The sequence below is a fragment of the Microplitis mediator genome, chromosome 11, assembly GCF_029852145.1.
Source record: "Microplitis mediator isolate UGA2020A chromosome 11, iyMicMedi2.1, whole genome shotgun sequence".
NCBI classification, from domain to species: domain Eukaryota; kingdom Metazoa; phylum Arthropoda; class Insecta; order Hymenoptera; family Braconidae; genus Microplitis; species Microplitis mediator.
Window position 1 is genome coordinate 14,353,142 of NC_079979.1, and position 14,993 is coordinate 14,368,134.

Here is a 14,993-nt window from a genome sequence, read left to right on the forward strand (position 1 = left end):
GAATAGCTTCCTAGGATCTCAAAACGTCGACATCTGACAAAAATTCGATTTTCGAAAATCAGGGTGATAACAATAACATCTCGAATTTTTGAAAATGTTCAATGGTCATAGCGGGAAGTTAAAAAGGAGGTTATTGGTTTCGGTCTGATTTTCGAAAATCGAGTTTTCATCAGTTGTCGACGTTTTGAGTTCTTAGATCCTAATGTGTGTAAACGAATTTTTGTCGTACGATATCTTTGGAACGAACCAACCGATTCGAGCAATCGAAAGGACTAATCAAGAGTTAAAGCTAATTAGATTTTGAAGTCGATCGGCTGAGTAAATTTCTAAATAACTCGAAAAATAAAAATTGAAAAAAAAAAACTTTTTTGTGGTTTTTGTCGCATAACTCGAAATTTGCGCGAACGATTTGATTTAAAATTCAGTCAAATCTAAATCTTAAGAATCCCTATCGATTGTCGCAAAAAACGTGCAAATCAATTAATTCATTTCAAAGATATCGTCGGACAAAAAATGACTTTCTTTCAGTGGGATGAATTTTCTTCCGGTCCAACCGCTTTTTGAGCACGAAAACTCGAAAATTTACAAACAAATGCTTTTTCGAGCTTAACGAGCTCGAAAACAGCGACAAGTTTTGGGGTCGGCCCACAGAATATACCGTTGTTCAGATATTTTTTTCTTAATGACATCTATTGATAATAATAAAAAAAAAATCGGTCTATCGGTTGACCCTGCGGGCCAGCCCCAAAACTTCCCGCTGTTTTCGAGCTCCTTGAGCTCAAAAACATTATTGTGAAGACATTTTCGAGCTCGAAAATACTCTTGTATGCCATTGTTTTCAAAAAAACCATTTTTTAGCATTTCTTTCTCCCACGATATCTCGCGAACGAATTAACCGATTTTGATGGTTGAGACGGCAATCGACGCGTTTTCTTAAGTTCTAGAGCTAATTAGATTTTTGAATTGATCGGATGAGTCACTTCAAAGATAAATGAAAAAAAAACCGTTTTCCTCCATTACTTTCGCCAACGATATCTCTTGAACGCATTAACCGATTGAGATGGTTGAGGTGGCAATCGACGCACTTTATTGTGTTCCAGAGCTGATTAGATTTTGAAATTGATCGATTGAGCCGTTTCTGGAAGATTAAAAAAAAACTAAAAAAAAAAAAAATTTTTTTTATTGTATTTCTTCAATATCTTAGAGTCGATCTAATCGATCGATATAAAATTTTCAGGAAAGTTGACGGCCAAAAGACTCTTTCGATTGCCACCTCAATCATCTCAATCGGTCGATTCATTAAAAAGATATGCAGAGTTTACATCCATACATACACACACACACAATACATACAGATAATCGGACATCATCCTGAAAATAGTCAGAATAGCTTCCTAGGACTTCAAAACGTTGACATCTGATGAAAATTCGATTTTCGAAAATCGGGGTGAAAACAATAACTTCCCGAATTTTCGAAAATTTACAATTTTCTTAGCGGGAAGTTAAAAAAATTTACATGGATAGAAAATTAAACATGATCTTATTTTGTAAAAAAAAAAAATAAGTTGATTAACTAAAGGATTGATCTGAAAAATATTTAATAATAAAAAGTTTCTGGATATGACGGACTGGCTCGGACTCTAGATCGCGACTGCCGGCTGTCGCGTGTCATGTATACACCTGTCTCCCCACTATATTATTTTACTTACCTTCTAAATCTACACACACATATATACACATTAAATATATACAGATGTAGAGCATGGTTTAATTTTAAAAGGAGAATACGGAGCAGAAGGCACAAGTCGAGGGACTAGTGTTTCAGACTTGGTTGTATACAGTGTATAGACTCGCTGATGATACTTGTCAGCTGCCATGTGCTGGCTCTTGCCTCGGAGCTGAATACAATGATCGCGGTTCTAAATTAGTATATATAATTTTTTAGTTTTGTTTTTTTTTCTACGCAAATATTTTTTTTTGATATTTTCTAAGCTGTTTAGTAATTCTTATTTATTTTTAAATTTTCGATTTTTAAATCAGAAATTTAATTTTTCACAAGAAATTTGGTAATTATATTAAATATTTTCAGGTAAAAAAAAAAAAATATTAATTTTTTTGTATAGTACGTAAAATTTTCTTTAAAGCGAGTACCAACATCGATATATTATAAGCAAGTCATATTTATGAATATATAAAAATATATAAAAAATAGATTTTGTTATTTTTTAAATATATTGTTGTGGGTACTCATTCAAAAGGAAATTTAAAATTTTACAAGACTAACGTAAAAAAAAATCAAATTTTGGATTTATTATTAAATGACAAATTTTATGAAAAATTTTTTCAATGGAATTTAGCCGGTCTTTATTTCATATATTGTATGGATAAGTATTTTACTAATAAAAAAAGAAATGAACATTAAAAAAATTACAAAAGGGTTGATATTATTGTTGTTGTATGGTGGGGACTCACGTGACCATCAACCGCGTGCTCTCAAATATGTACTGCTCAGTGCAGCTGCTTCTGCAGCACTCGACTTGTTTCACTTCTCACGCGACTCGCTTTCGAGACACATCGTCTTCAGCTCTCTTTTATCATAATCAAAAATTGAAAAAAAAAAAAAATAAATAAATATATATAAACCTATCGATACTTTCTCCTGCGTTCTAGAATGCGTGCTCATAAATGTACATAAATATTACAAAAAAAAAAATAGGGTGCAGTGTTAATTGAACTATTAAACTGTGTGTTAATTTTACATTTTTAAATGTTTAGTAAATTAAATATGTGCTCCAATCATCGATTCATTATTCTTATAATCATTATTGGTATCATTACACTCGAGGTAAGTTTAAAAAATTAATTAAATTAATTAATTAATTAATTTTTCGTGTAGTTAATTAAATAGGATTACGTTAAAGTTAAATATATGAGATGAAAATATATCTTAATTGAACAAGTTAATGGAAATTGCCGGCGCCAGACGTCTTGACGCTTGAATAACATCTAGTTAAACTTTTTTTTATATGTATGTATGTATATATATATATGCATTAAATACTCATCAAAATATTTTGACATATCAATTTACAACAAATTAAATAAAAATTCTACTTAATAAATAAATTTGAAAAATTATTTTTAAAGAAATAAAAATATTTAATTATTTTTATGTAGAGTAAAAAAAAAATTTTATGATGAAAAAAAAAAATTTCGCATCCCTAAATAATGAAAGAAGAACGAGACTAAAAGGAAAGAAGAAAAATTAAAGCAAAAATCCACGACGACGACTTTAGCCAGAGGGTGAATCCTGGGGCTGTTCTCATACTCTTATAGAGAGCAAAAGAGGTGGATAAGTCGTGGGAAGAAGTTACTTTAGCTATTGTTTCCCTCTCGTTGACGCGGCACATTGTCCGATACAACTTTGTTGTATATTTTCTCCATACATGTTCCGAGTTTAAGGCCATTGTTTTTTACTTGAATTTTTTCTTGTAACAAGTTTCAAAAAAAATTTTTTTTTACACACAAAAGATGATAGAAAAAAAAATTATTAAATTAATTACAAGTATTTTGAGATAAAATATCAGTTGAGAAAAGGCTTTACACGCGTTTAGACGTTTTTACATAAGACTCATTAGCATGACAAGAGCTCATGGGAACTACAAAAACTACACGTTCAAATATATACATGTATGTATTTATATGTGGGTAGAATGGATGAGAATTACAAAAAAAACACATTCTCCTGGGACTAGCCCTGTTATATTTTTCATTCTGTCACACAATTCTAGTCAACTCTTCTATTGTATCTTGTAATATATTTATACATATAAACATATATTTGATTTTCGACTGTTATTGTTATTATCCCCTAGGTGATAAGAACAAATGTTTTTAACGAATCGATGGTTCCGTTTTTTTATTTTCACTTTTAATTACAACGTTACAGCCCTATCGCGATGATTTTTTTCTACATACTCTTATTTTCCTTCAGGCGTTTTTTCGTTTTCAAGTTATTCTCGGGCGCAGAGCTCAGCACAAAATGAGTTAATTTTTAATGAAACTTAAATTACGAGGCTAAAATCAAGTCAGTCAAGTACAATTATAAATTTATGTTATTTAAACATTAATCGATTAATTTACTTCTAATTTTAAATTTTCTTCTTTACTGTTCTTTTATTTTGCTTCTCATCTATATTTTACTTGGTCTAGAAATTAAACAACTAGCTTTGAAAATTATTTTTTAAAAATTAGATTAACTTTGATAATTTTGTATTGATTTATATGATAAAAAAATTAAAACTTTAGGAAATTTATTGTTTTGAATTTAACTAAAATTTTTAATCTATATCTTGGAAAGTATCCGAGTTAAGTTCCAACTTTGTATGAAATTGGAGTCGGCTTTTGGCAAACTAAATACGAAAAAAAAAAATTGTCTAACTATCTTAAATTTTTAAAAGTAATGTAAAATTTTATTGAATTTTTTCCAGTAAATTTAAAATTTATTATTTGAAAATTTAATATCTCGAAATTTATTAGAATACACGGAAAAAAATGAGGCTTGAAAATTTAATACATAGTTAGTCGTATATTTTTGACTTGAAAATAATTTTTATAATCTACTTTTGAATCAGGATTATAATTATATTAAAAAATAGTAAATATTTATATGAAAATTTAAAATAATTTAAAAAAGTAATTGTGAATTTAAAAAATTAGTAAACTACTTTGTATTAAATATATAAAAATTCTAACTATTGGTAATAAATACCACTTTTTATTACATAGAAGAAAAGTATTTTCTGGCGCAAGATATTTTTACGATAACAAAAAATAAAGAATATTTTAAAGTAATAAAAAAAATTATTACATTTTTATATAGTACGTAAAAATCCCTTTAAAACGAGTACCAACATCGATATATTTGAAGCAGGTCATGTTTATGAATATATCAAAATATATAAAAACCAATTTTATCATTTTTTAAATATAATATTGTGGGTACTCTTTCGAAAGGAAATTAAAAAATTTACAAAATTATCATAAAAAATTAGCAAATACTTTGCATTAAATATATGAAAATAAAAATTATTGATATTAAATTCCACTTATTACTACACAGAAATTTTTATTTGCTCCAAGAAATTTTCTGCATCATGAATTGAAATCCAAAATTTTCATAAAGCAAAAAAATATTTTTTTGGGCAATCTGGTCCAGAGATAATTTTTTTTTTTTTAATTTATGATGCAATAAATTACTCCCGCTAAGAAAACCCTCTTTTCTGTATACTTCATATTAATCTTAAATATAATATTTACTAATTACTGATAATTAATTTGGCTTTTTGATATTTTATATCAATTTTTAATATTCAGTTTGTTTTCCGACTTCAGTTTGTCTTTAAAATAAAACTAAAGCTTATGTATTTTTTATTACTATTTTTATCTCCCCCTTTCTCTTAACTAAAGAATAATTAATAAACATAAATCTTATAAAACAAAAAAAAAAAAAGTAGCAAAAGGAAAGCAATAAATAAATAATAAATAAGGTAACGTCTTTTCTTGAGACTTTTTCCTTATAGAGATTATAATAGCAAGTAAAGAAACACCTGCAGCATTTTAATTTGCATTTGGATAAAAGAGGTAGCCGCGGTATCTCATGGGGTTACATAGTGACCAAAGTGTTTGTTGATGTCGGATAATTATTTTCACCGGAAAGCCCAACGCTCGTATAGGAAATAGGGTGGGTCGTTTTACACAAGTCAGTATAAATAAAATGCACGTGACGAGACTATTTTGTATTGTATTACCTGTGGGTAACACATACATACGTACACATATGTATATATAAATGACCGAATGTTTATGGGCGTATAAATGTCGTTATATATGTCATATGTACGTTAGTATATCCCTTTTACTATTTAATAAACCTCAAATACCTCAATGTACTCAAGTATTGTATGAAACGATGGTAGAGCTCATGAGGTCACGCCACACTGGCACTTCCGTTTTTTCGTATACTAAATTCAGTGTCCGGTTTTTAAATAATTTTATTTATGTGATAAATAAAATTCATATGTTGAGTAGTAGCCCAAGCGACACGGAAAAAATTTACGACTTTTTGTTAAACTTAAGGTGACAATTTGTTGTCATGTAACCGATTGACGACTTAAATTTAACAAAACGTTAACGATTTTTTTTTTGTGCCGCTTCGGAGGCTGTAAATTGAATTAACGATTAGTGGAATAAGATTGAATAATTTGTAGCGAATAAAAAAAAATATATAAGATAGATATTTTATAGCCGTAAGAAGTCTTAAGAATTTATAACGACCCTAGTACTTGGTACTTAACTCATGTTTCACGTCCAATTTATGCCGACGTTTCGAGTTTACTAATCGATTATTATTTAATGATAAATAGATTATCCTAAGTTCGGAGCTTTTGGATAAATTTAATAAGCGTTGGGAGTAATTATTTATTTCAACGGATTTGAATAATCAATTTTTTTAAAATAATTGTTTTTAACGATAAATTATTCATATTAAAATATAATTTTGACAGCTTTCAAATTATTATTTAAATTTATTTCATTTATAATGGAGCTTAAAAAAAATATGTAGACTTCCGGTCCGGTGAGAAATTTGTTTAAAATTTTATATTGAAAATTTAATTAAATAATTTATTTTTTAATATTTTTTAGAGACTCAAATTTAGTTTTAAAAAAAGTTCAATTTTTTTTTTTTTAACGAGGACTTAAAAAAAAAGTAATGACTTTAGGAAATTTGTTAAAGTTCTTTCTTTGATTTAATGAAGTCTTTGTTAGTTTGATATAATAGAACTAATAGATTGAAAAGAGTTTAAAGTTTTAACTTTAGCTTTTATTAAAAAAAGTTATTTCAATTAAATTTAAAGTTTAATTATAAAAAAAATATGTGATGACAAGTAAAAAAAATTATTTTTTAAACTGTTAAGGGAATTTAAAAAAACAAAAAAAATAGTAATTAACTTTACGAAATTACATGACATTTTCGTCCTAGATACTCAATAAAGTGTAAATAAAATGTATAAGAAAATTTAAAAATTAATGACTTCGTTAAAAAGATAGAATTGGGAATGGCAACAGCAGCGTCAGGGCATCACGATTCACCTGAGTTTGGCGACGCGTGCCATCGACAGCTGCCACTACAGCTGTTATACTCAATAGATGCTCGTTATTCCGTATCGTCGATTCGATGTGGAAAATTACATTTTTGCGATCAGTAATTTAATACGTCTATCATTACCAGGGATAAAAATATTTTTGTACTTCATCACAACGCGTCGGTGAATCGACGCGATAGATGAAATAAATAGAAAAAAATTTCACTATTATTATTATTATTATTATTATTATTATTATTATTATTATTATTATTATTATTATTATTATTATTATTATTATTATTATTATTATTATTATTATTATTATTATTATTATTATTATTATTATTATTATTATTATTATTATTATTATAATAAAATAATTTTCAGTAGCCGTAGGCTCAATAATTATAACCTGCCGTATTTTTTAACGATAAAAAAACAAAAAATTAAATTACTGTTCTAAAATCATGAGTGGGCGGCAGCTGGTATCTGAACGCTCTTTAGTTTGGTCTCACGGTAAAAAAAAAGTTTTAAGATGTACTTGATAAAAATTTTAATCTGTTTAAAATAAAATATTATTTTGAATTTTTTTAAAAATATTGTACGGAATTTTATAAATAATTTTCTTTTATAACATATATGGCTCAAACATGTACTTCTGGTTTTTCATAATTACTAATAACTTTTTAGGTCAACTGTTGAAATGAAATTTAAAAAACGGGTCGACTAAAAATAATATTTAATATAATTGAATATTATTAAAAATTTTTAACAATAAACCATATGGTCTTCCTTATAAAATCACGGTACATTCGTATCAATAAATAATAATAATAAAAAAATAAAATAAAAGGTAATGGAGAAAAAAGTTATTAAGTACGAGCAATAGAGGCGGAAGGAACAAGTAAAGGTGTTTTCGAAAGTCAGCTGGCCTTCGTCTTATTTTTGCACCTGTTCACCCGTGCATTATAATACGAATCAACCCGAATAATTTATCTCCCTCGCGTAACAATAAATAACTCACAATTATTATAAATATTATATATATTATTTTCCAGATAGCAGAAGGAAGACCTCGAATTCGTCATCATCGAGGGGACGTTAGATGCAACCGATGCGCTCCAGGTTGGGGAGTAACAAAACTCTGCACCGTAGAACGCGACACCGAGTGCAGTAAATGTGAGCAGGGTACATACAGCCCACATCACAATCTACAGTCCTGTTGGATTTGCTCACGCTGTGGTCCAGGTCTTTACGAAGCACATCCTTGTACGTCTAAGACTGACACGGTCTGCGATTCTTGCTATCGGCATGCACCTGATAATCCTGACTACCGTAGAAAATGCTCCGGGCATAAGAATCTTTTTTTGGCACCCGAAGACGCAATCAATACTGGCGAACAGAGTTCTTTAGTTAATGAAGAAGATGATGGTGATGTTGATAAAAAATTGCGCGAAGCCATTCTTGCTAACGACGTTAAAGCTGAATTTTTAATTAATTAATTTATTTATAATTATTTAATAGAATATCAAACACTAGTCATCTGAGAGACGATTTTCTAAACCCCTGTATATAAACTATATCTACATATATATATATATATATATATATATATATATATGTAGATATATATTTGATTGACTCTACAGAAATAATTAATTAGTAATTAATCAATTAATTCTTTTTCTTTATTTAATTGACGATGACACTAATTAATATTTATTCTGCTAATTATTTTTATAATTACCTACTCTTTTAAACTTGTACAGTTACATTAGTATTTTATTAATTATTTATATATATATTGTGTTGTATATAACATGATACAATTTATTATATATAATTTTTTTTAAATACAAGAAACATATTTTTCATCTACTCGTACTACAGTCCAAATAAAATTATTTAGTTTTAAGGTGTGTCATTAAATTTAAGTTTTAATAATTTGATAAATAATTTTAAAAATAAATATATATTTAATAATTTGTCAAAATAACGTTATCTTAGGAATATTTTCAGTAAGGAAGATAATTGAAGTCTACGGAAATTTTAATTATATGTTGCAATTAGAATTTAATAAATCAGTGGACATTATTGTACTAATTATAAATTATTGTTTAGTTGAATAATTGATAAAATTTTAAGAGAAAAAATATAAAATATTAAATAAGAAAACAATTAATTATATAATTAATGCAGTCTTGTTTTACTTTCATGTAAGATATTTTTAAAAATTCAATAATTTATTAAAATCATTAAATTGTAACTCAAAAAAATATTTTATTTGTAAGGATGTGTATGGAATTTCAAAAAATATTAATAAAACAATTATTGAATATATCACACTTACGGCATATAGTTATTATCATTATTTCATTATTTAGTGATATATATCTATTGAGGGTATGAGAATCGAATCGAATACAACGATTCGATTCCAAATTCGAATCAAATAATTCGAATTTTACGAAACTTTTCAAATTATTCAAAATTTTTCGAATTATTCGTTAACTGTAGAATTATTCGAAAGTTTTTGAATTATTTGTAACTTTAAATTTCTCGATTCAAATCGAAAAAATTCTGATTAGCTTCCAAATATTTAATTTTTATTTAAAGGAGAGCTTAGTTTTTAAAGTAACAAAAAATAATTTTTTCGTAGGGCCGTGCCTGAGCTCTATCTTAGGGTACGTGTGGTATTACTGCGGATTGTTTTGTTTTAATTATAAATAAACGATAAATGAATTTTGTTAATTTAAAAAAATTATTGCTAATACCTGAAACCTTAAAGAAAATAACTGCTCAGTAGTTTTATATGTACAAAAGTTGTTCAATTTGTTATTAATGAATCAAAATTGACTGTTCATTGAAGTTGAAAATTATGCCTTTTTTGTAAGTTCCTGCGCGAAAAGACGTGGAACTAAAAGGTCCTTTTTTCTCAAATGAATGACGCAATTTATATATTTATTGCTTACTGAAGTTAGATAACCCTTGTTTAATACCAAAAATTGAATAAAAATTGAATTTTGATTAATTAATATTATTTATTTAAGGAAGCAGTAATTGTTACCAATAAACTGGGCATGTTTGCATTACTGCGGTATTCTCAATAACTCGCAGTAATAGAAACGCCTCTGGTAGTATGCGCTTGAACCCATTACTGCGGTAATAAAATTTTTTATTCTAACCTGTAAGAATAATACGTGCATTAAGTTTCCTGTGAGTTGTTTTCTGTTCAAAGTAAAAAAAATGCCAAAAGTTAATAATAAAAAGAAGGTTAATAAAAAAAATACAAATAAATCTAAAGTGATAAAAAAATCGCGATTTAATTATAACAAAGCTGATGTGAAATTAGCTTTAGCTGAAGTTATTGAGGGAAAGAAAGTTGCTGAAGTGTCTAGAAAATATAATATACCGGAATCAACGATAAGAGCGAAAAAACTCAACAAATACAGTGACAAACCACCTGGACCATCAACTGTACTTAGTTATGAAGAAGAAAATGAATTAGTTGAATGGATTTTTTACTGTTGTAAACAAGGTTTCCCGGTAACAAAAAATAAATTGGTTGAAAGTGTGGAAATACTGTGTGACTCCGATAACAGGAAAACTCCATTCCCTAATAATAAACCAGGAAGATCTTGGCTTGAAGGTTTTTTAAAACGTCATCCTAACGTTTCAGAAAAACTTTCTGAATATTTATCTGCAACCCGGGCTAAGGTAACAGAGTATCAGATACGAGGATGGTTCACTGGCATTACTAACTACTTCACTGAGTTTTTCACTGATGAAAACTTTACAAAAATCGATGGTACACGAATTTTTAATGGTGATGCAATAGGAGTTTCCATGTGTCCGAAGCCGTCATCAGTGCTTGCTCCGAAAGGTATTAAAAACGTGTATAACACAGTTAGTAATAATGAAAAAGAAAATGTCACTGTACTCGTCATGGCAAATGCAGCAGGCAATCTTGCTCCAACTTTGGTGCTCTTTGCAGGTCAAAGTGTACCTAAAGACGTAACAAAGATGGGACCTTCAAACTTCAGTTTCGGCTATTCTGATAACGGTTGGATGACAGCTAAAAATTTTTACGAGTACATTACTAATGTTTTTTTTCCATGGGTACTTGTAAGCAATATAGAATTACCAATCATACTGTACATTGATGGGCTTAGCTCACACGTTACTTTGCCATTGAGCAAATTTTGCAGTGAAAATAAAATAATTCTTGTTGCTTTGTGTCCTAATGCTACACACATCTTACAACCGTTAGAAGTAGTTCTCTTTCGAACATTTAGAGCAGCTTATCAAAGATCTATCCAAGCTTTATGTGAAGATTCTGGTACTAAAAGTATAAAAAAAAGCCAAGTCGCACGTGCGTTAAAAAAAACATTTGAAAGTTTGAATTTAAAAAAAATTTTAGAGAATGGATTTAAAACATGTGGGTTACATCCTCTGAACGTTAATGCTATTGACTATAGCAAAGTATTCAAAAAGCTGGGAAATTCATCGAGTGAAACCCCAAGCATTTTTGAAGATACACCAGAACTACCCGAAGAATCAGAAGCTTTGAAAGTCTTAGAGAGCTTAATAGACAAAGATAAATTAATATCATTCAAAGACCACGATAGCTCTGTTTGGAAAGGACGGAAGGAAGATGAAAGTCTTTATGATATTTGGTACAAGTTGGCAAAACCAACAAATACTCCTAATGTTGCATCAAGCAATGAAATCTTTCTTTCCCAAGAAGTAAGTAGTGTACGTTAAAGAAGTAAATCTATGTTAATTATCTGATAACATATTAATTTATTAATCTTTATTATTTCTAGCAAAATGTTTTCAACGATGATGTGAGTGTGCAGTCGCTCTCTGAAAGGACCTTAATCATTACAGATGACCCAGAGGCAACATCATCAAGAAGAAAGGTTGAGAAGAGAGCAGATTAAAGTACAAAAAGATAAAGAAAAGTTTGAGAAACAGTAACAAATAATGAAAATGGTTGAGGCAAACCAAAAATTAAAACAAGAAGCGTTGCTTAAAAAATTAAAAACTGCCCAAATAAAAAAAAAAAACAAATGGCCGAGCTTCAACAAAAAGAAATTGAATTACAGGAAAACAATAACAAATAATAAAACAAGCTCGGATCAGAGTTTCTTTTTCTTTGATAAAGCTAATCTTATTATTAGTAGATAGACTGTACTGTGCTGTGCTTACTTGTAATATTTATTTTTATAAATTAATGTAAGTCTGTTATTATATTAATAAATTTTATTAAACTAATAATTATGTTTCAAACTTGTTTCTTTTTATTTTTTGTCTGATCCCAAAGTTGTTCGCATTTGATTGAGCCACAGTAATAGGCACGCAGTAATAGGAACTTTAGGCCCCGCAGTAATACATACAAATGGACTTCTCTTTAAAATGCTTATTATTTAAAGAAAACATTAGTTTATTACATTGTTGATTTTTTTCAAGTTAATAATAAGTTAAACTTTGGTATAAAAAAAAAAATGTATCGATATCTTAGAATAAATTTTATAAAATTGCTTTTGAAGTAAGACCTACAAAAAAACCGCACTAATACCCACACTTACTCTACCTCTGACACAAATTTGAACTATCGGAAAAGATATTACAATTTCAAGTCGTTCCAATGAAAATTTGGAATTATTCAAAATTTTGAAGTATCCGATCCGAAGTTCGAACCGAACAGTTTGATTCAATTCGATGCGAATAATTCGTAAGTTCGGACTATTCGCACACCCTTTAATATACATATGTAAAGTAAAAGACCTAGTACCTGACCAGGGAACTAGTACCCGATCACTCATGTATTTGTGTATATATATTTACTAAATATATCTGTACAAATACATGGAGTGATCGGGTACTGGGTATTTTACCTTATTCGTGTAAAGAAAAAAATCGTTCCTATTCGATTCCAAAAAATTTCGACATGGAGCTTGTAAACTTAAGACAGATTAAAACTTTGAGTGGGACTTTTTTTTAATTTTTGTAATTTTATCTAGGATTTTATATGAGCGAATTTTTAGTAAAAAAGGATCGTTTTTAAAATATGTTTTTACTACATTTTACCATTGTTTCGAAAAAGTTCAAAAACCATGTACTTGAAGATCGGAACGTTTTTCGTGAAAGGAAAATAAAAAAACTAAATGAAAAGCATAAAATCTACTGGATCTACTAGATTTTTAAAATGTTCGCGTAGGTCCTATTATGTTAGCCGAAAATTGAAGGGCACCCACAACCTCCGGAACTACCTCGTAAGTCACCCTTAAGCAATTAAATGACAAATTTTTTTCATTTTCGTTGCGCAAAAAACGTTCCGATTTTCACCCTGATTAAGAAAAATTATTTGCTCCATGTTAAGTGTATATATATATATATATATATATATATATATATATTAGTCCATTAAAATTGTTTTAATTTTTCCAAATAATTTTTCTTAATCAGGGCAGGGCACATAAAAAATCTCTAATTTGGAACTTTTTTGATTCTTATGGGCCTATTGATTTCTAATGGGAACTTTTTCGGAACGAAGGCAAAATGTAGTAAAAATATGTTTTAAAAATATTCTTTTTTTTTATTCCAAATTCGCTCACATAAAGTCCTAGATAAAAAAAATATTTTTTTTTTTATCAAAATTACAAAAATTCAAAAAAAGTTCCACTTGAAGTTCTAATTCATCTAAAGTTCAAAAGCTCCACATGTCGAATTCTTTTGAAATATTTTTGGAACGGTTTTTTTTTACACGGATATATAAATGGATGTCTTACAAACATATGCATGTTCCTTGGGCAGCATAAAAATAATTCTAATCCAACAGTACATTGTCATATTTTTTTATTTATTCAATTAATGATTCGGGCTCGCACTCACTAAGCTTATGAATGAACTGAGCATAATAAAATTTAATAATACACTTAAAAAAAAAAAAGGAAGAAATAAAATTTACATATTAACCAATAATTTTAGCACTTTATAAATTATTTTATTTAATTAATTAATTAATTAATAGTATTTGTTTCTTTTGTTTATAATTTTTTGTTCATGATTATGCACGTTATAAACGTTTTATAACAATCGTGCTCACACACTCGGGATTTACTTCATTTATTTATTTTTTTATATATTTATACGAATTTCATTTATATAGTTTTTATATATATATATATATTCATATATGATACGAGCATAATTTATTTATATTCTCATATAACCGCGCAATAACATTTTAAATCTATTTGTTCCATGATTTTATTTAATTATTCAAATAATAATTATGGTAATTATTATTTTCTTGATTTTTTTTTTGTTTTTAAATCTTTGTACAATGAAAGTGCACTACATTCAATGAAATCTACAATAACATGTGTTACTAAGATGACCACACTTTCACAATCTCATCTTCACTATTTTAATAATATTTATTTAAATTTATTAATATTTATTTTTAAACACAGGCGATTATATTGTTTAATACTTAAGAAAATTGATTAGCAATTTTTAAATATTCCTGCTGCTCGTTTTGAGATTCAAATATCCTATTTATTTATTTATTATTTTTAAAGATTAAAGATTTCGAAAAAAAAAAAAAAATTAACAATAAATAAAAAAAAAGTTATTATTAAATTAAAATCAACTTTCTTGAGTAAATTTCGAGCCTGTAATAGGAAGTCTATTTAACACTTAATAAAAAATAAAGAAAAAAATTTACATCTGAGTAATAAAAAACAAAAAACGTCAAACAAAATTAATAAGAAGCCTAAAATAAATTACAATAAAACTTACGTAACAAAGCGAATGCTCGGTTTAATTTTTTTAAAT

At 27.7% G+C, this 14,993-nt stretch overlaps 2 protein-coding genes across 2 annotated transcripts; both read left to right on the forward strand.

The window, feature by feature from the left end:
• Nucleotides 1–2,434: 2,434 nt before the first annotated feature.
• LOC130678036 (tumor necrosis factor receptor superfamily member 23-like) lies at nt 2,435–9,438 on the forward strand. Its single transcript, XM_057485024.1, has 2 exons — nt 2,435–2,845; nt 8,207–9,438. The coding sequence occupies exons 1-2, from the start codon at nt 2,768–2,770 to the stop codon at nt 8,648–8,650; spliced, it is 522 nt and encodes a 173-aa protein (XP_057341007.1). The 5' UTR covers nt 2,435–2,767; the 3' UTR covers nt 8,651–9,438.
• An 855-nt stretch (nt 9,439–10,293) lies between these two features.
• LOC130678024 (uncharacterized) lies at nt 10,294–12,428 on the forward strand. The gene is made up of 2 exons (XM_057485000.1): nt 10,294–11,894; nt 11,975–12,428. Exons 1-2 carry the CDS (start codon nt 10,395–10,397, stop codon nt 12,089–12,091), a joined length of 1,617 nt encoding a protein of 538 aa, XP_057340983.1. The 5' UTR covers nt 10,294–10,394; the 3' UTR covers nt 12,092–12,428.
• Nucleotides 12,429–14,993: the final 2,565 nt, after the last annotated feature.

Coding starts and splice junctions, on each gene's coding strand:
- LOC130678036 (XM_057485024.1), top strand. CDS start 2,768: ATGTTTAGTAAATTAAATATGTGCTCCAATCATCGATTCATTATTCTT. Junction 2,846..8,206: donor TTGGTATCATTACACTCGAG/GTAAGTTTAAAA, acceptor ATTATTTTCCAG/ATAGCAGAAGGAAGACCTCG.
- LOC130678024 (XM_057485000.1), top strand. CDS start 10,395: ATGCCAAAAGTTAATAATAAAAAGAAGGTTAATAAAAAAAATACAAAT. Junction 11,895..11,974: donor AAATCTTTCTTTCCCAAGAA/GTAAGTAGTGTA, acceptor TATTATTTCTAG/CAAAATGTTTTCAACGATGA.